The following is a 21,084-nucleotide window of genomic DNA, read 5'->3' on the forward strand; positions in this document are numbered from 1 at the left end:
GAGGGGCGCGGCCTGACCGCGGCCTGCAGGCAGGCGCGGCCGGAGGGGCGGCCGGACGCCGAGCTGTGTGAGACCTGAAGGGAGGGACGTGCAGCTGAGCTGAAGAGCAGAGACAAAGTCTGTTGTTCAGTCGCGACAGAAAGTTTTAACAGCGTTGTGCGTTGGATCCTGCTCGTTTTTTAATTCTCAGAGGCAGATGAAGGAGACGTAAGTTACTGACTGTCTCCACACATCGCGTTTATTTTAAATCCTTCTCTGTGAGGAAGTTTAGGTATGAGCACGCCCTTGATCTATTTTCCTTTGACACTAACATTTTTTGTACAGAGTCGGCTGCCTTGAGCACTGCCTTAGGCTATCTTGCAAGTCCGTTTTGTTTTCTTATGGTTGCAGTCTACTGTTTCCTTTTTAGGTAAGTAAGAGCTATAAAAGTTCTGTGGCAGTCTTCTTACAGTTCATACTGTGAGCCTCATGGTCTGTAATGGTGCTCCTCAGCTCTCCGTGGGGGTGTGTAAAAGAAGGATATAAATTGTAAATTTTGCCTTAAACTGTGGGATTGTACTCTCCATTTTGTGTACCACCTGTATGAGTACACACGATACATTTTCCATTTCTACATGCCTCCTCAGGTTGGTTCTCTATCTGTTATTCACATCAGACCTGGGATTGCTTTTGAGAGGCAGAAATAATGTATGATTCTTCTTATGTTCGTAGTTGTAATCGTAAGCAAAGGACAAATAACTGGATTTTCAGCATCAAGCCAATGTGATGGGACCAAGCAAGCCAACTATGTCTGATGCTACATTTGCATTCACTACCCAGCTATACAGGAACGAAGCAAAGGCTTTACAAACACAGGTATTATTTGGCTTCTGCAGCAATGCTGAATTGGTTTTCCTTTGTGATCGTTACAAAAAGGTGATTACGACCCGCTTCTTGAGATAGCCCACTAGTGAGTGTCAAATCTTCATACTTGCTTTCATGATGCTGTCATACATAATCTTGACACTGTCCTTTTGTAAGGGTATAGATCAGAAACTGCATTTGTAAATATTATTTACCTGTCTCTTGTGGTTTATTCCCAGTAGGCAGCTAAGCACACAGCCGTTCGCTTACTCTTCCCCAGTGGGATGGGGAAGAGAATCGGAAGGGTAAAAGTGTGAAAACTCATGGGTTGAGATAAAGGCAGTTTAATAGGTAAAGCGAAAGCTGCACACACAAGCAAAGCAAAATAAGAAATTCATTCACTACATCCCGTCAGCAGGCAGGTGTTCAGCCATTTCCGCAGCTTCATCACGTGTAACAGTGACTTGGGAAGACAAACGCAATAACTCCAAACATCCCTCCCTTCCTCCTTCTTTCCCACAGCTTTTATTGCTGAGCATGATGTCATATGGTCTGGAATATCCCTTGGGTCAGTCGGGGTCAGCTGTCCCGGCTGTGTCCCCTCCCAACCTCTTGCCCACCCCTAGTGTACTCGCTGGCAGGGCAGTCTAAGAAGCAGAAAAGGCCTTGACATCGTGTAAGCACTGTTCAGCAATAACTAAAACATTGGTGTACTATCAACACTGTTTTCATCACAAACCCAAAACATAGCGCCATCCAAGCTACTATAAAGAAATTTAACTCTATCCCAGTCTAAACCAATACACTGTCTTAACCTCTTACTTTACTACATGGAAACAGAACCTAGGAACTTTATTCTGGTACCATGTTTCAGCTTTCCATTTCTCCTTCATCATGCATCTCCTTCATCATTTCTCGTTCTGTTACCTTTGTAAATTTAGTACTGCCATACTAAATCAGTATGATATAATCATACCCATTTATATTACTGACACTAATTGTTGTTATAACTCATTAATTTCATTGTCAGAACTCTTTAAAAAAATCTTTATAAGCGCATTCATTGTCCATTGCCCAGTCACTTTGGAGCAGATTTTTCAATGTGTGTACCCTCCCTAAGGTGCCCACCCTAAGTTGCAGATAAGTGCCTAATGTTATTTACAAGATGATCTAAATGCTTAATTCAAAATCATTTTGAATACTGGCATTTGAGCGAACGGAATGCCTTGCATGCATTGAAGAAATACCATCATGACAGAATGCATTCTAATATAAAAGAAGATCCATTTTCCTTACTGTTATACATTAGAGGTATATCACCTGTGTAAAGTGTTCTGTGTAACATCAGCTTTTTTTTACACTTTGGAACAGCTCCAGTTTAATAGAAATGTTCCTGCAATTCCAGAGAACTTGGCTTTCAGATTCTCTAACCCCCGTCCAATTATAATAGAAAAACTGAAGGCATCCAATGATCAGAGAAATCTAGCTGGAAGTGAGGACCCCAGCATAAGAAGCTCTGGCATGTTTTCAGTGGTATCTGAAGAGAGACTAAAATTGGCTATTCAGCTAGCCAAAAGGGACATAAAACGAAGACACCTTGAAGAGCAAGTGAAACAGCAAGTGTTTGGAGACGCTGTCAATAAACCATTGTTGGCCCAGAAGTCACAACAGCAGAAGACTGAAGTATTCGAAAGTCCAGAAAAGAAAAATGCACTGAAGTCTCAAACTCACTTAAAATATCAGCAGAAACTTGGTCAGCCTTCCAAAGTGGAGACTACCACCTCTGGTGCTAAAGTTTATCTCTACACACCAAATGAGGGAAAGCTAATACCAGCTGTTTTGGACTCTCCACCCACCCGTGACACAGGACCGGACCCCAAGCCAAACGTAAACAAAAAGGAAGATAAAAATACGCAGGAAGTCCGACGGCTGCAAAAGGAATTGAGGAGCTATGTCCAGAAAATTGAAGAACTGACTAAAAAAGGTGTAAGACTGAACAATAATTATGTTATATAAATGTACAGTAGTTTGTTGATTTGTTTTTCTTTCTGTTTTTTGGCTTGGATTAGAATCCATATTTAGTTCTGGATTTTTGAGAACCATCTACTTTTTTTATAGTAGATAAAAGCTAGAATGGCGAGCCAGTTTAAACAATAGCAGTGTTTAGTATCTCTTGAGTGTTTGTGGTGAGTTCCAATCCAACCTGCAATGATAGTAAATTAGTGGTAGGCTATTTAATAACATGGGTGAAAAATATTGGTGTCTGTAGGCCTATTTGCTAGATATTCAAACTGCAAAAAACAGTATCATAATTAACCACATTCTTATCAGTGATGAGAAAGGGGGCAACAGCTAGCAAAATTTCATTTCACGTGTCTGACACCTAATTTATGGCTGTGCTGTAGCATGATTAATGTGCTTTCTGACAGTATTGTGGGCTAACCCTGGTCGGCAGCAAAGCGCCACACTCTTGTGCTCGTTTCCCCTTCGGCGGGACAGGGGCAAGAATATACAGATTAAAAGCACGAAAACTTACGTGTTGAGATAAGGATAGTTTAGTAAGGGAAGGAAAGAGGAAGAAGAAAGAAAAAAACAAAACAAGTGATGCAAAGGCAGTCACTCACTACCTCCCACAGGTATACCCAAAGTGCAGCCAATCTGTGAGCAATGGCTACCTTCCCCCCCCCCCAAATCCATTTTTTATTGCTGAGCATGGCATGGAATATCCCTTTGATCAGTTGGGGTCAGCTGTCCCGGCTGTGTCCCCTCCCAGCTTCTTGCATACCCCGAGCCTACGCACTGGCGGGGCATGGTTGAAAAAAGAGAAAGCCTTAGTGCTGTGCAAGTACTGCTCAGTGATAGCCAAAACACGGGTGTGTTATCAACACTTGTTTTAGTCATAAATCCAAAACAGCACCATACTGGTGACTGTCAAGAAAACTAACTCCATCCCAGCCAGCCCCAGTATACACTGCGTTGGTTCTTTTGTAATAACTAGCCGGAGGTTTAACCATTCCTAACTTTGAGTGCTTTACCTGCAACTTTGTTGTAAAACTAAGGCGTCACATGTGATTTTGTAAGCTATAACTAATAAGCTGTATTGTATAAGAATGTTTAGTCAAATTCTAAATAGAAACATGATGTAGAGTTAAAATAACTAGCTTGCATTACTGCTCAAGGGAGCCCTGCAAAATATATGATACATTTTGTATTGGTTCTGCATGAAAGAGGCTTATTGCTAAACTATGTTTGTTATCATGGCTTAATCAGGATTTTCACAGGTTAAATTAAGACATAAAGCTTTACATTTCCTGCTTTTTAGGGAGAGAGAGAGAAGTTTTAGATCCTGATAAAGAGCAACAAGTTTGCACTAGGAGACAGAAACAAGCTGCACGGTCAGCTCGGATGCTGTATGTACTCCAGCAACAGGTAGGAACCAACATTTTAAATTGGGATGAATTGTAGCTAGTTTATTCTGCTGAATTTGACAGAAATGAACTGAAACAAGAGAAATTTGATTGGGTTATCTCTGAACTTCCACGGCATTCTAGTTTAGATCTGAATGGTGTGACTAATTTCTCTCAAAACGGGACAGAGAGATGAGCATGACTGTTGGAAAATTTGGACTTTCACTCAGATGTTACAGTGAAGATTAATTGTTCATTTATAGACATGGAGCTAATTCTGACTGACTTTCCCCTCTCCCCCTCCTTTCTTGATGAACAGGTAAAAGAAATTCAGGATGATTTAGAGAAACTGAGTCCTCATAAAATCAAACATACTAAAAAGGTAAGATGTAATTATCCTTCAGGATGTGAGTAGCTTACTGACAGAAAGTTTTCTAGCTAATGGAGTTTGATTGTCTAGGGTACACCTGAGCCCTCTCCAGAAGGGAGATTTTCTTTGTATCTTGCACCATTCATCTCATTCTCACAGAATTATGTCTCAATTGGTCTGATACTGCCTTTGCTGCTTTCCTCTTCTCCTCAGTTCTTATCTGTCTACAGTAAACTGGAGAGGAAGGCTGTTGGTCTTCTGCTTTTATGTGGCTTCTAATTCCTTCTTCATTCCACTTCCTTTTCTGAATAACACTGTTCTACTCTTGAGTACTTTTTTTAACTTCCTGTTGATGTCACTCAGTCTTATCAGCCTCCTTTCTGATTTTCTTCTCTACCCAGCATCTTTCAGAAAGATAGTACTGAGATCATGCCTACTGTTTGGCCAATATTGTCCCGTTGTTCTCTTGTGCTTTTCCATCACTTGTATTTTCTTCTGTAACAAAAACTGGAGGATGGAGAATGTTCTATGTTTGTGCAATTGTTGCACGTTAGGGTCAAGCCCATGACTACAGTACTCTGTTGGCATAGGTAGTAGAAACATCAGAATATGTTATAACCAGGCTATTTTGTCTGAATCTAGCATGATATTTGATATGAGTACTGTTGTGTAGTACCTTTAGTACTTAAATGCCTGTTTTGTCTCACAAATGGCCTGGTATCCATCAGAATTATCCCAAGCCTGAGTGTTTCTCCATGAAATTTTGGCACCAATTCTTTGAATAGTATCAGTATTCATAGAAACTATAGCTATTAAAGCATTTATTTTTCATTTTTTCCAGTCTCGAGCAGTATCCAGATTGGCAGCAGCACACAGAGGAGCTGTACGAGCCTTGCAGGCATTTGCTCATCAGTTTACAGATCAAACAGAGCAGCAGATTCCTACCCACTACAAGGAACTGGGCAGTCTCATTCGACAACTGTCTCTCTGTTCCGCCAAACTAGAAGTGGATTCTTCCATTTCTGACATTATCATAGATATTTTGCTGCAAGTTGAGGTAGGAAAAAACATTTTGGTTTTGCTGAGGCAGAAAAGATGTAGTGAAATATGAGACTGCAAACTATATTATGTGTTCATGAAATGGCAGAATATCTAACTGTTGGTTTGGTTTTTTTTTTAAAGGCCTTATTTTCTAATGTATAAATATGTTTCTAATGTTCCTAAATAATGGTGGTCTAAAAGAGAGTTGCATCCTAAACACGGAAGCTACCTGCTGCTGTTCTTGTTGACGCTGTTCCTGCCCTTATTGGCTCTCCGGGTAGAATGAGGACTGGTAGTGATAATGGTAACAAAGCACCAGTTTCTGATTCGTTTGCCATTTTCAGGACTGAAAGAATTCATAGAATCATAGAACGGTTTGGGTTGGAAGGGACCTTAAATATCATCTAGTTCCAGCCCCCCTGCCAAGGGCAGGGACACCTTCCACTAGACCAGGGTGCTCAATGCCCCATCCAAGTGGGCCTTGAACACTGCCAGGGAGGGGGCATCCACAGCCTCTCAGGGCAACCTGTGCCAGTGCCTCACCACCCTCACAGTGAAGAACTTCCTTACATCTAATCTAAATCTACCCTCTTTCAGTTTAAAGCCATTACCCCTTGTCCTATCACTACGTGCCCTTGTAAAAAGTCCCTCTCCAGCTTTCTTGTAGGCCCCTTTAGGTACTGCCAGGCTGCTATAAGGTCTCCCCGGAGCCTTCTCTTCTCCAGGCTGAACAACCCCAACTCTCTCAGCCTGTCTTCATAGGAGAGGTGCTCCAGCCCTCTGATCATCTTCGTGGCCCTCCTCTGGACCTGCTCCAACAGGTCCACGTCCTTCTTATGTTGGGGGCCCCAGAGCTGAACGCAGTACTCCAGGTGGGGTCTCACGAGAGCGGAGCAGAGGGGGAGAATCACCTCTCTCGACCTGCTGGCCACGCTTCTTTGGATGCAGCCCAGGATACGGTTGGCTTTCTGGGCTGCAGATGCACATTGCCAGGTCATGTGGAGCTTCTCGTCAGCCAACACCCCCAAGTCTGTCTCCTTGTGGCTGCTCTTAAACCACTCATCACCCAGCCTGTATTTGTGCTTGGGATTGCCCTGACCCATGTGCAGGACCTTGCACTTGGCCTTGTTGAACTTCAACAGGTTCACATGGGCCCACCTCTCAAGCCTGTCAAGGTCCCTCTGGATGGCATCCCTTCCCTCCAGCGTGTTGACTGCACTGCACAGCTTGGTGTCGTCAGCAAACAGTCTGAGGGTACACTTGATCCCACTGTCCATGTCGCCGACAAAGACGTTAAACAGCGCCGGTCCCAATACCGACTCCTGAGGAACGCTACTTGTCACTGGTCTCCACTTGGATGTCGAGCCGTTGACTGCAACTCTTTGAGTGTGACCATCCAGACAATTCCTTATCCACCAAGTGGTCCATCCGTCAAATCCATGTCTCTCCAATTTAGAGACAAGGATGTCCTGCAGGACAGCGTCAAATGCTTTGCACAAGTCCAGGTAGATGACATCAGTTGGTCCTCTCTTATCCACCAACGCTGTAACCCTGTCGTAGAAGGCCACCAAATTTGTCAGGCACGATTTGCTCTTAGTGAAGCCATGTTGGCTGTCACCAATCACCTCCTTATTTTCCACGTGCCTTAGCGTAGGTTCCAGGAGGATCTGGAGGTGAGACTGACTGGCCTGTAGTTCCCAGGGTCTTCCTTTTTTCCCTTTTTAAAAATGGGGGTTAAGTTTCCCCTTTTCCAGTCAGTGGGAACTTCACCAGACTGCCACGACTTCTCAAATATGATCGATAGTGGCTTAGCCACTTCATCCGCCAGTTCCCTCAGGACCCGCGGATGCATCTCATCAGGTCCCATGGACTTGCGCACCTTCAGGTTCCTTAGATGGTCTTGCATTTTATACATTGGTGTCTATGTGTTCATTGTTTTGCAATGCAAGCTTTAGTCATCAGGATTAGTGATGAGCATCTGAGCCTCACACATGGTGGTGGGTGCAGAATTGTCCAGGCAGAAGATGAAGTTGTAGCTACAAGAGTTACTTAAGCTCTATGCCCTTCAAATGGCTTTTGTTAGTGATATCTGATGTCTTAAAACATGTTGTTGGTATAATAGAAAAGTTCTGATTCACGTTTCCTGCTGCAGTTCCTACCTACAAGATTATTTTTTTTAAGTAAGAACCTATGTAACCTGAACTATTATGAAATCAGTATTTAACTAATTTGAATAAAAGCAACTGATAAAATAGCCATAAGATATTTTATTTTCCTTTAAATATTGTTCCAACTGTAAGAGCTGTGTTTTTATTTTTACCGTTCTGAACTGCTTATGCAAACAGTAACAGTGCTAACTGCCTGGGAACAGGAAAGGAGGTAGAATTGTTTAAGTTTGGACTTAGCATTGGAAGAAGTGTCTGTCTGTCTTACCATAGTCATGTGGCCTTTTTTTTTTTTTTTGTCTGTAGCCTTTGTGTCCATTTCTTTTTGAACATGCTGTAAGCAGATCATTTGCTGGAGTCAATTGTAAATACAAAAATGTAAGCCTTTTCTGTAACATTTAAGTTAATAATATGAAGAAACTTCTGCATGAACAAGCTATCAGAAATAATCACTACCACAAAAAACCAAAAACAGAACCACACCAAAAAAGTTCCAACTACTTAGAATTTCTTGAATTTGCTTCTCATTATTAAATCAGGTTTACTGAGGGAGTAATTAAAATTCTAAATATTTGGTGCAGGATCTGGATTCACTGCTGGAAAAGAAACAAACACCAAAAAAAGTGAAGAAATGTATTTCAGCATCTCAGGGCAAATCTCCAAGGAATGCTGAGACATTTCCAGCCAGAAAGCAGCTTACATCTCCAAAAGGAGAAAACAAACCTCTCATCTTAAAGGGACAGCATGGACAAGAACCTAGAAAACCTCCAGCTGCCAGGAGTCTCTTGACTGGTTTGTATTTTGAATTATTAAATACATTTTTATCAGTTAACTTACCATCTGCAGTTCAATTTTGTAGTATGTTACGTATTGTTGGCCAGAAGTGTATAACAGCCCATATGTAGTTATCAGATTCACGTAGCCTTGTTATGCATTTTTTTCAGCTGTTCCCCTGAGATGATAGACCTGCAGGTTTATATGCCTCTCTATAACTACATTATTATTATTATTATCATCATGGTCTTCCTATTTTTGTCCATTTCTTTTACTGTGGGCTACACTTGGATTGTTTTTCTGCGGTGTACACCTAAATGGCAGTTTACAAGTTGACATTAATGGTGCATACAGAATTTTCCAAATATCTACCTAGATAATACTGTATAAATATATTATTTTGGAATGCAAAGTCGCTGACTGTTAGCAAATCTCCAACAAAGCTATCGTTGTTTAACTGTTTACAGTGAAAAGATAAACTGAAGCCTTGGCTCAGAATTTCCTTGGTTTGTGCAGTTTCCCTACTTTTGAGAGGGGTGACTGTTTTATTCTTGCCAGTTCATTAATGTTAATGTCTTCTGCACAGTAATCACAGTTTCAGTACCTAGAGACACGTTAACTGATAGTTAAGCTGAAGACTTTGGTTTTTTTCACTACTAGTTCGCCATGCAACCGTTGAGAATTGGTTTACTTTATTGTTCTTTTACTTCATATATGAAAGGAAATGGGCTTTATTCCTTCTCAAGGTGTTGTGAGATAAATTTACCACCTGAAGTATTTTGACACCTCATGAAAACCATTGTAGCTTATTACATTATTATATAACCTACATTAATTGTTTTTCTTCTTTGAGGTGTCTTTCTCATACCTCATACTGTTTTTTACCAGAATAGTAAGTATTCCCTTCTACACCTAGGTAAGGGTGAAAGGAATTCTGTGAGATTAATTCGTCTTTGGCAGTCCAGAGAGACAGTATGTTGACAAGCATCTAATGGTTTCCACGTGTCTTGCTGCCTAAAAAAGAATGTTTTGTTATCACTGCCTAGACCTCATATGGCAATTACTACCAAAAGACTTTCCCATGATTTTCATATATATGTGTATTTTCGAATATCTATATATGTATAGATATGTATATGCACACAAACCCCAAAATCTCCTGTTCATTGAAACAGTGTAAGAAAGACAATTTGTTTAATACTTGTCAGGAAATACAAGGGGTTTTTTTTCTTTTTTTATTTGATTTTTTTAAATTATGGTAGAGCTTAAAAGCTCATGATTAAGTCTACCTAGCATAACAGAAGTATCAAATGTAGAAATAAAGATGATTCTTGCCCCTTTCAACTTACAGTTGAAAGTTTATTGATTATTTTTGATACAGATAATCATTGACATGTTGCAAATATTTCAGCAGTTCAGAAGGCAAACAGTTGTGCTCATATATTGCACAATAAATTCCAAGAAGAAAATGACCCACATACTCCAGAGGGAAATGCCACTTTACAAGGATGCCTAGATGCATTGGTGAGAGCTAGAGCTGTAAAAAAAGATCCCATCCTTGAAAGCGGCCCTTTGAAGAAGAAAGGCGTATTATCACCTGCAAAATCACAGGTATGGAAGTGATAAAAGAATTTATGCTTTCTTCTACTTGTCCTCTGGGATTTGTTATATAGTGTAAGACACTGTCAAGCTTTGCACTTCCTCACGATTTTTTTATTCTGAGCTAGCAGGCATAGGGGGATAAACTATGTCATCTGCCTACATTATTTCTAGTGGTTATGACTATTTTATCAAATGTTTTTTGAAAGTAGTGTTGTTGTTCCTTGGAAACGCACTGTACAACTAGAAACAGTGAATAACAGAATTAGCAAGAAAACTTTCACCAAAACTAGTTTCATGTTTGAAATTAGCATGATTATTTTTCAAATTGAAATTAAAGCTGAAATATTTTCTTCTTATTGGTCATCCTCTGTCATGAAAAATGCACTCAGCAGTGATGTTGTGCTAATGCTAATGTTAGTAGGAGGATATAAGTTAGGCAGATTTACTTCATTGATTACAGAAATTATAAAACTTCACAATACAGATTCTGGTTTCTGGCAAGTCCTTCTTGCAACCAGCAAGAGGCTTCTGTAATGCAAACAAATGAGTTCTTTAAAGAATATTTCAAAGTGCTAAATTTTGCAAATAGTTGGGTTTTTTTATTAAATGCCTTTTTTTTCCCCTTCCTCAGAGTATCACCTTCAGCTTGAAAAATCAGATCTGACACAGTAACATAGATGTACGCATATGTAACTTTTACTGCTTCCCACATCTATCTATCAGTGAGGATTGTGAGCTGGAAGGTTAAGCATTTCAATAATTCATACTGAGGGGACTAGTCTAAGTGTCCTTGTAGGAAATACAAATATGGCAATATTACGGCTGAATAAAATGTTACCTTGGAAACCTTCTATTTGGATTTATTAAGGGTTAACATGGAGTCTAATTCTGAAGATGTCAAAAGAAGTTTTTCCCCATGAAGAGCAACATCGGAAAAATTGGAACTGTTTGCAAAAATAGTGGTTGCAGGATTAAGCATGTTCTCTTCAGGCGCGGTTGTACTTCGCTTTAAATCAGTTGTAAAACCTCCACATATGTCAACTGTGTAACAAAGGCAGCAGGCATGACTTCAGGACAAATTCTGAAGCAGAATGCAAAACATTTTAAAAATTCAACAATTGGAATATATGTTTTTAATGTGATTGTGTTAATTTTAAGGGAATGCCGAAATCTCTAAAATCAAGACAGGTACAGCCTCAAGGAAAGCACGCCCGATTTCAAGAGCCAACTATAGCTTTCCAGCTAAAAGAGAACAAACGACTTGTTAAGGAGAGCAGAACACCCTGCGTGCTTCCAAACCCTACATCTCCACCGGTTTCACCTAAGCGGTATGTTCGCAGTCTAGTGGAACCCGTCTTTACCCTGCTTTCCTGTGGAAGTGCTGCTGTATCTGTACTAGTAAATAGGATGGATTTGGCCTGGCTGTGAGACCACGAAGGCAAGCGGCACAGCGCACTATTGGATAGTTGTATTCTTTTCCCACTCGGCACAAAGTGGCCTCATTCATACAGCCTGGGAAGTGCCATTGCTTTATGCTTTTTCCTGGATCAGGTCCAAGTATTGTCTGGGAGTCACAGGCCAAACTGTGCTAGGCAGGGCATTGACAAAACACACAGTATGCAGAGTGGATATTCACAGCACTGCATTAAGAAGGTAGATATTATCTCTCTGTTCCAGAAGGACAAAATATATATCTTTGTCCTAGCCAGTAATAGAGTGCAGGTTTGTTTATTTTAAACTATATTCAGCATCTTGTAGACCAGGGCTCCCCAAATTTAGTTTGCTTTGGGACTGCTGTTTGTGGCGGTTGAAGCAGGAGATCCAACTGCTATCCAGCTGCTGGATCTGTATTAGGCAGCGTGCATGGTAAGATAAGGAGTCGTCTCTCCGGGCAGTATTTGTGGATAGCCATGAAGTTGCCTGTTTGCCAGTAGCAGAAACATAATTGAGGATCCCTGGTTCTCAACAGAATTTCCTGGCTTATATGGTCTTAAAGTCAGTATTAATTTTCTCTCTAAAGTTTTTTGCAAGTTTTCTAACTAATACTCAGAATCATGTGATTTCATTCTTCAGTTGTTAGAATGTGCATTTTGTAACCCTCTGTTACTGTTTTATTTTTGAAGACTAGCATGGCTTGAAGCAGAAACTTCAAGAAGAGTGAAGGTTCTAACTGACCTTAGCAGAAGAGAAATGAAAAAAATACAAAAGTTAATTACTTACTTTGAAGAGCTAATAAGTGGTGTCAGATCTGATATGGCCTTCTCCACACTCCTACCGGTCCCCCAAAAAGTACATTTATGTGTTTGGGTTTTTTAAATTATTGTTGTCATACCAAGTTTCAGAATGGCATTGTCATTTGTTCTTTTTTGTGTAGGTCACAAAGTGCTTCTTCAACCCAGTATGCAGACAAAGTTGCGAAGGCAGTACGGGAGCACTTAGAACCTCTATTAGATAGGACACAGGTAATACAGTCAAGCTCATGCCACTGTTTGAAGGATGCTTTTAGACCTGTAAAACATTTATAAAGGGGCAACACACAGTTTCTTTTCAACTTAATGCAAGTCATAAGCTGCTGTAAGAAATGTTTGATCTGTAAGCATTCTTCCCCCTAGTTGTTTTTGTTTTTTTTTTCTTTCTTTCTTGCATTGGCTGTGTGGTTTTTTGTTTGTTTGTTTATTTATTTTTTAAATAGCAGGTTGCAGCAAATGCAGATATTCTGAGTGAAAAGCTATTGGATGATCTTTTGGAAGATACTGCTCAGGAACTGTGGAGTATGGAGCAGCATGAGAGACCCCAGACTGAGGCTCTGCCCATGGCTGACACTCATAGTCTGGAGTCAATGTTGCAAAGAATGGAAGAAATTGAAGTAAGATTTTCTCTCTTGGTTGGTCTCATTAGTGCCAATTTCTTGTTTACCGTCCATAAATTGTAATATCTGTAAGTATCTACATTCTTAAATGAAGCAAGGTCTGACTGGATCAGTGTATGAAATTAAAGACTTGGAAGGAGTTTGCGCTTCCAGCAAAACGTAGTGTAAGAGTAGAAGAAGAATGTTTGCCCTAATGGTTTTATTGCTAGCTTTGGAGTTGGTAGACCTGAGTTTGCTTCCCACCTCCAGACTTTGTGGCTTAGATCATCATATGTGAATGGGAGAATCAGTATGGCGATTATGTTGATTATCTCACAGATTGGAGAGTATTTGAATATTTATTAATTTAATTATTTTTATTTTTTTGTGATATAGGATCCTAGTATTCTAGTAGCATGAGCATCTCAAGGAAATATGGTCTGGCAATCCAAAATATTTTACAGGGCAACATGGGGAAGTCAGACAAATACATGGGTACCTGTGCCCTTATTGATCCATCTTTATATGTAAATATTCATGAGGTTATCATTTACTTGACTTGAACTTTCTCATATATTGCTTTCTTAAAAATTTTTCTTTGATCAGCTTTGCCATAGTTTTTGGTTCAAGTCCCATTTCAACCTTGTGTTCAGTGAAATTTATCGTAACTTGGAACTACTGAGTTTAGTGCCATTTACTTCTAGAGATCTATTCATAAGTCGGAAACGTGAAGCTTGCATTGTGCAGTGTCCTTATCCGTATGAAGCACTTAAGCATACATTTGAATTCACTGTTGGTAAGGCAGGAACAGCGTGAGGGCCCTTCAGTTGTTTGGCTAACTGCTGTTGATCTGAAATGGGAGGAGTTGCCATGGTACTGGCAACTAGTTGAGTCTTCAAGTATGGCATTTTGAATGAGATGATTATCTGTGATTTCAGCCCCCTACCCCTTTTCTGTGTTATGTTAACTAGGCAAAATAAGCCTACTTTGACCAAGGAGGATCATGACCTGCTTTCCTATTGGGTGATAACTAGTACAGCTGAACTGCTAGGTATGTGTTGATTGATTAATTTTGTATGTTCAAAACCAGAGATACCAGGAGGCTGTACGCAGGAGATTCACCCAGATTGTGTATAGTGATTCGGAGTTCTGGGCCCAGGAAGACAGAACAGGTAAGTGTCTTTTTAATGCAACTTGTTTTTCCTGTAATCTGTATCTTTAAATTCAGATGTTTTGAAATAGAAATCATTGGATTGTGTGTGATCAAATAGCACCATCCAGACACATTTTTTACTATAGGTGCTCGTTTCAGAGGACTGTTTCTAAAATATAGTTCTAAAATCAATATTTTAAAGAGGAAGGATCTCTTCTGAGAACAGGCTGTCATTTTCTACTTGCCTTTATTGGGGCTGCATTTGGATGGAAAGCACTGCTAGTGCAACTTAGCTGAAGGATAGGAATCTTGTACACGTATGTCCAATCATCAGATGTTAAGTTTGAATGTTGTCCCTTTTCTAGGCATCTGTCATTTCTTAGCTTAGATATTTTCTTTTCTACCAAAATGTGAGCAATGATTTTTGTGCAGTGAAGATGATACTCCTTAAGTACATAAACTCCAATTCATCTGTAAGCTACTTGAATTTACTCCAGAAGACGGCTAGTTTACTTTCTAAGTCTGAAGTACCCTAAAGCCACTTCACTTGTTTTCTTGTTAAGCTCTTCATGACTTGCCTGTCTTCGCTTTTGAGAAAGGGACTGGCAAATCTGTAAATCTTAATATTGAAAAGAGTATTTAGTGTGTTCTCATTTGACTTGATTCCTTTGAAACACCATTAATTACTTAGCAGTAATCATTTTTCATGCTGATAAATTCGAAACTATTCTTAAGAGTTCACAGGCTGAGGTAAGGTATAGTGAAACAGTCTCAGTTTGTTCCTGCTGTTGATTTGCTTAGGCAGGAGCAAGCAGATATTTATCTTCTAGTTTGCTTCTCCCATTTTCTTTCCTTTGTGTTAATAAACCCTTGGTTTAAATGGCTTAGAGTTCAAGAGTAAGTGTTAGGTAAATATTAGTGTAGCTGTGAATCCATGACAGTTTAAGGTTCTTCTGGCAGTACACAGAAGATAATATTAAATTACTTAAGCTTAGAAGATTTTTCTCTTTCCTTATTCCTTTCAAGTGATGGTGATACTGTTTTTAGAACTTGCAACATACATGCAAGTTTAATTTTTATAGCCTCAGAAAATCTGGATTTTTCTGTACAGAATTCATTATCCAATGTGCTTCAGCAAAAAGTATTTAATCCTTGAAAAAAACACAGTTTGGATGCTTCCAGTTGACATTAATCACATTTTTCCTGCTTGTTTTTATTGGATAGAAAATAAATGAAAGAATGTGAAGTCCTTCAGATGAAAAATATAACTAACTTTTCACATCAGATTACATTTTTAATTGAGAGGGACCTAAGTAATATTAGGAGGAAACTGCTCACTAAGGAGAGGTAGCATTCCAAACAATAGTTTGATGTTTCCCATACATAAGTGTACATACTTTAATATTATTTGCCACAGTGGCATGCTAATAAGGATGATTTATGCTTGTTGTTTTTCCCATCCCCCTGCTCTGTTCTTTATCCTACTATTTGATTGAGTACAACAGTGAAGCTACACTGATTTTCCAAGCTGAGTATCTGATTACATACTGACTTTAATGGAACTGTGTTGTTTTACACCAGTTGGAAAATCTCACAATAAGACTGGTGAAGACTTAGCCCAAATCTTGGTGGATTTTTTTTCCATGTCTTGGATTTACTGCCAAGCTTAATAGACTACAGTAGTTTTAGAGTGGTATTTTCTCTCTCTCCTCTAGAAGTATCCACTGACCCAACAAACTATTTATACTAAAGGTAGGATTTCTAAAATGCTCAGCTTTAATACACTAGCTCTTGGAAATCCGATATTGAATTTACATTTTAGGGGCTTGTCACCTTCAGTACTTTACTTATCTGAAGGACTTCCCCTTAAAAGAAGCAAAAGTCTTTGTGAGGACTTACCTACAGTAAATGTAGTTTTTCTTTTCCAAAGAAACAATTTTAAGTGTTACTTTCTTCCTTCTAGAACAACAAATTGCATCAACAGCTAAAAGACCTACATCTCCTCATCCAATTCAGATAACCAAATTAATCAGATGCACAGAGCCAGAAATGGACATTTTATTTGAAAAACTTTTTGATGGCAAGTAAGTAGAATATTCGGCCTATACTATTTGGCACTAAACTGTGGTGCATGAGAGCTGTGTGTCTTCGTTGTAGTGTTTTCATTACAGAAAATTATGGTTACTATTGGAAGAGATTTTCTGATCCTTCAAAAAGATACTTGAAAATCTAGTTCTGGCTTAATGACTATTTTATATTTCCAGTGATATTGATGAAAACAAAGAAGCAGAGGAGAAATTGCAGACTGGAAATGACATTCTGCAGCCCTGGACTCGGAATTCTCTACAGAAAGAGTGCTATGTGTCTCTCTCTGTGCCAAAGCATATGCTCCAGAGCATCTTGGATTATAACAGCAGATACAAGCATCACTTAAAGCTTATTTCCCATGAGGCGGTAGGCAGTTTCAATCCATGGCAGATTGCTGAGAGGTATGTATCAGCTGTTGAACACGTTTTTCTGTCCTTATTCAGGAAAGGAGTGGGGAGGGGGCCATTTAAATTCCAAATTGAAAGCCAGAAGCAGTTGGCTATTGGACTGTTTCTCTACTGGTACTTGGTGTTCATGGATTTTTAAGGTAGTTGGATAAAGCGAAAGGATATGGGAGCAGAATGTCCTGGAGGAGTGATTATTTTTCACATCTTTCTATGGTGTTACCACAAAAACAACGGTGTGAAATATAGGGTAACTTAAATAATTTTCAGAACACTATCATCAACAGGTAAACTGAAGAAAAACAAAACTAAGGGGTTTTTTTTGCTGAGTGAAAAAGAATTAAAGCACTGTAAGTAACTAACTGTGCAAATTATAATCTTTGTGGTGAGGGATTATGAAGTTGGCGTTTCATGGAACAACAGTAGATATTCTTTAAAAAGAGACTACTGGCCTTAGCGCAGATTTCAGTGCTTTCTCTTCCATAAGTCTTCATGCTTCATGGAGTTCACTGCGGGAAGTGTGACATAGGTGGCTTACCATCCCTTAGTACAAATAGAAGAGGTCAAGAAGCAATAAGTAACAGTCTCTCTGCTGTCCACTTCCTGGCAAAGAAGATTTGTTTATCACGCTCAATGTGTGCTAAGCAAGCAGGGCAATGTAAGCTGAAATACCCACCCTTGCACTGAAGCTTGAATAAGTGTCTTGATTGCTCAGTAACAGGTATAGCAACTAAATTATATCACTGGTTATCATTTCCTTGTACTTTTCTTGAGTGAGTGCCTACAATTGCCTAGAAATCATTTTCAGCATGTATGATATATTTCAGAAATCACCTATTGGTCTTGTAAAGTCCCAGCCCAAAAAAAGCATGGAAGTACAGGCTGAACTTGAACCTTGCTAGTCCTGTTCTTTCAGAACTGAAGAAATACTGGCACAACATCAGTTGGCATAGAGGGGCCGTTAATTCCCTGCAGAGTGGAAATCAGAAGACTTCTGACTATGGGAGGAGAGAAATGAAAGAAAACTCTGGAGTATTAAGAAAGAATTACAAAATCTAACTTCAGTGATTGTAGATGGAGTGGTTTGCCATAATTGTCTGTATTGGCAGGTTGGACATCAGGCTTAATTGCCAAAAGTTTTTAAAATTCTGCACACATTTTTAATGTAGTAGCATTGAAATCAGTGATATAGCTCATTTGAGTAACATTTGGCATCTGCATCAGTGTTTCCAGGAACAGGTCCTGCAATATTTGAGATGACTGGCATGTGTGAAGTTAATCATGTATGTTGATGGTTTTCCCAACTGTGGATAAGTAGGCAAATGTTTTAATAACTGTGGTTAGACCACTGTATTTGAATCTAGTGAACTAAACCACTGAAATATGCCTTGTCAGTTCTCAGTACTGTCATTCTGCCTTCTGAACTGTATTCCTTTTTATAATTGGTGTGAGGCTGGGTAGTTCAAGGACCAGCACCTTCTTGGGATTGGCAGATGGATTAAATGGCAGTGAATCTCCCCTTCTGACAGCTGATTTCCACTGCTGCCATTTGCCTGATAGGTGTTGTTACTTGAAATCAAACTACAAATGCAATCCGCTATCCAGCATGTTTCATTGACTTATTCTTACCACCAGAGGGCATTATAAATCTTTTTACATAAAATAGTATCACGATGTTTAAAAGAAACACTGCCATGCTATGCTTGAAAGACTTTGAGACTTTAGAAAGAGTAACTTTATGATATTTTAGAATATAGGCAAAACTGAAGAGAACTTTTCAAGAGGCCAGTAAACAATTGTGTTCTTACACTAAAATAGTTTTCCCTTCTGTAACATCTGCTGTGGTCCAGAGATCACTGAAAACTGAAATTTCTCGCCTCACTTTTCCTTAAACTTTATTGCTCTCAGTAAGGCCTGATTCAGTGGCAGCTAAAATCAATAAGAAGTTTCCCATTTACTTCAATGGCCTTTGGATGAGCACCATATGTTATATGACATAAACATAAGAGTATGTTAACTCTTATTCCCCATGCAGGATTAGTATCTAAGAGTTTGAAAAAAGGAAGCAACTGAGATCTCTCAACACTTTGAAGCCTGAAGTATGTCCTTTGCTATGAAGCAGACTGAGGAAAGAATTTCTGATATCTTATACAACACGTATCAGAACACATATCAGATCTTTTCTTGGGCTAAGCAATAGAAAGAATGAAAAAACATGAGTATTTGCCTTTGAAAATCAGAGCATTGGTATCAATGGAATGAATGACTGGAATTTCAGATCTGACTTTCTGAACCTTTTCCTTTTCTTTTTTTCCCTCCCTCTCCCTCAGTCTTGCAGAACAACTAACAGAAGAAGCCCTATGTGATGTGGCAGCAGAGCTGCAGGATGTTTGTGAGGATTATGCAGAAGCTGTGTTCACATCAGAGTTTTTGCAGCCAGCACAGTAAATGCTTTCAGATCTGCCCCATTATCAAATGCAATGTCAGCCTCAGTCTAACAGTCTTGTCAGAAGATCTCATTTTTCATGTTTTTGTAAAAGGCTGTGAGATTCTGCTCACCAAATGAATTAAGTCCATCAAGGATTCATCTCAGGTTTTTATAAAACCATTATCATATATACTAGGATTAGTTCTTTTGGGGATGTGGCTATCCAAAGGAAGGATTCTCATGGCACAGCATTAAGTAGATGTAAACACTTAGCATTGGCTGTACTCATAGGCCAACAGCCTGCTTGGACTCTTGCAATCAACTTCTGAATGTAGTACCTCTTCTGTTGGTTTCTGAATATCACTAGTACATTATGCACAGACAAACGAGACCTTTCCATAGGAGCACATCATGGCGATCTTCTTCCTTTTTTTCTTAAACTAGTCTAAAATAATATGATTTTATCAGCATTTAGTGATCCAACCCCACATTCCTTACTCTTAAGAATCCCATTGAAATCAAGAACAACAAAATAAATGAACAATTGGCATTTCTGCAATATTGAATTAACTTGTTCGTTTCAAGTAATCAATGTACTAGTTTGGGTTATGTCTGGAGCGAGCAATGAGAAATAATTAATTATGGTAGTATTCTAGGGAAATGCGAATTCAACCCTTGAGGTAACCCAAAAAACAATATGACAGTCTGTTTCCTTTGACAAATTTCTTTTCTCCAATAGTGTTCAACCTATAACAGAATCATTTTTAACCTTCTAAGATTATTTTAATTTCCTCTAATTAGAATATACATTTTTAAAATAATTTTGTTTTTATTGAAGCCTGGTTTACTGTTTTGTTTGTCTTAATTTACACCAAATGTAATGATGTAAATGTTACTGCTGATGTGTGACTTTGCTGATGTGTGATTTCTGTAATTTAAAACACTATCTTTTTTATTTCTAAGATTATAGAGATAAGCCTGTTTTTAAGTCCAAAAGATTAAAGCCATAGTGTCTCTATGTATGTGTATATATGCTTGTGAAAGTATTTTCAAGATATTTTATTTTTTAATAAACAACACTTGTTTCTTAGGACTGAACATATTTTTAGTTTAAGATAACTTCCATCTGAACCCATTTGGAATAGTCAGCACCCAACATGCAAGGGAGTACCTGGCAACATTACAAGAGTCAGACTACCATATGCCTCGAAGTAACGTCGTCATCTGTCAAGGTAAACATACTTTCTGTCTTAAATCCCATGGTGCCATGAGTGGTATCCTCTGACTGATGATGCCAAAGTGAACTTTTATTCTGGATGAGAATTTTGTGGCATTTGGGTGCCTTCCTGGAGCAGAAACGTGTGGAGAATGAAGGCTTTAGGATCCCTGACTTCACACTCTTCAGTGAAGTTCCTTCCTAAGGAACTTAATGGAAGGATTTTGTAATGCTTTATTTACACATGCAAGCTAGACAATTACAAAGTTGCTACCCTGAAAAATTTCATAATTGTACAGCTTCATCTTAAAGTGACTCTGCATGTCATTGTTCCTAAGGGACAAATCGGCATCAAGCTGGATAAACGTTATACACGTGCATGATTCTTGTCACAGTATGTTGACAGAGACTACATATGGGGCTGAAATGTGCAACCATAATACCACTGCAATTGTTAACTGTGCATCTAATGAGCCATGTTAACTGGCCATGCACTTATTTAAAGCACTGTCATGCATCTGAGTCCATACTTCTTTAAAGCTAAGTCATGGGGAAGTACCAGAAGCAGTTTTAGATTTAAAAAGTATTTTAATGGTATAGATAGTGAAGAATACGTTTTCTTGGAGACTGCACTGTTTCTCATTGCTGAAAGTCTTTAGGAACAGGTTAGATATCCAAAACATACTATTCTACCTGGTATTGCAGAGGATCCATTTCCATGGATCTGGACTAGATTCCATGGATC

At 39.1% G+C, this 21,084-nt stretch overlaps 1 protein-coding gene across 2 annotated transcripts; it reads left to right on the forward strand.

The window, feature by feature from the left end:
- Positions 1-717: 717 nt before the first annotated feature.
- Positions 718-20,213, forward strand: KIAA0753 (KIAA0753 ortholog). 2 transcript variants are annotated; one of them, XM_050909149.1, is made up of 14 exons: positions 718-855; positions 2,215-2,827; positions 4,166-4,272; positions 4,570-4,632; positions 5,462-5,677; positions 8,408-8,618; positions 10,012-10,211; positions 11,361-11,530; positions 12,577-12,664; positions 12,895-13,068; positions 14,141-14,222; positions 16,167-16,287; positions 16,468-16,692; positions 19,026-20,213. In XM_050909149.1, exons 1-14 carry the CDS (start codon positions 766-768, stop codon positions 19,141-19,143), a joined length of 2,478 nt encoding a protein of 825 aa, XP_050765106.1. In that variant the 5' UTR covers positions 718-765; the 3' UTR covers positions 19,144-20,213. The 2 variants fall into 2 exon arrangements, with proteins under 2 accessions (XP_050765106.1, XP_050765108.1); XM_050909151.1 differs by having other exon boundaries at positions 10,015-10,211.
- The last annotated feature ends 871 nt before the right edge of the window (positions 20,214-21,084 follow it).

The sequence above is a fragment of the Gymnogyps californianus genome, chromosome 20, assembly GCF_018139145.2.
Source record: "Gymnogyps californianus isolate 813 chromosome 20, ASM1813914v2, whole genome shotgun sequence".
NCBI classification, from domain to species: domain Eukaryota; kingdom Metazoa; phylum Chordata; class Aves; order Accipitriformes; family Cathartidae; genus Gymnogyps; species Gymnogyps californianus.

Coding starts and splice junctions, on each gene's coding strand:
- KIAA0753 (XM_050909149.1), top strand. CDS start 766: ATGGGACCAAGCAAGCCAACTATGTCTGATGCTACATTTGCATTCACT. Junction 11,531..12,576: donor CCACCGGTTTCACCTAAGCG/GTATGTTCGCAG, acceptor TTTTTTGTGTAG/GTCACAAAGTGCTTCTTCAA. Junction 13,069..14,140: donor AAAGAATGGAAGAAATTGAA/GTAAGATTTTCT, acceptor GTTCAAAACCAG/AGATACCAGGAGGCTGTACG.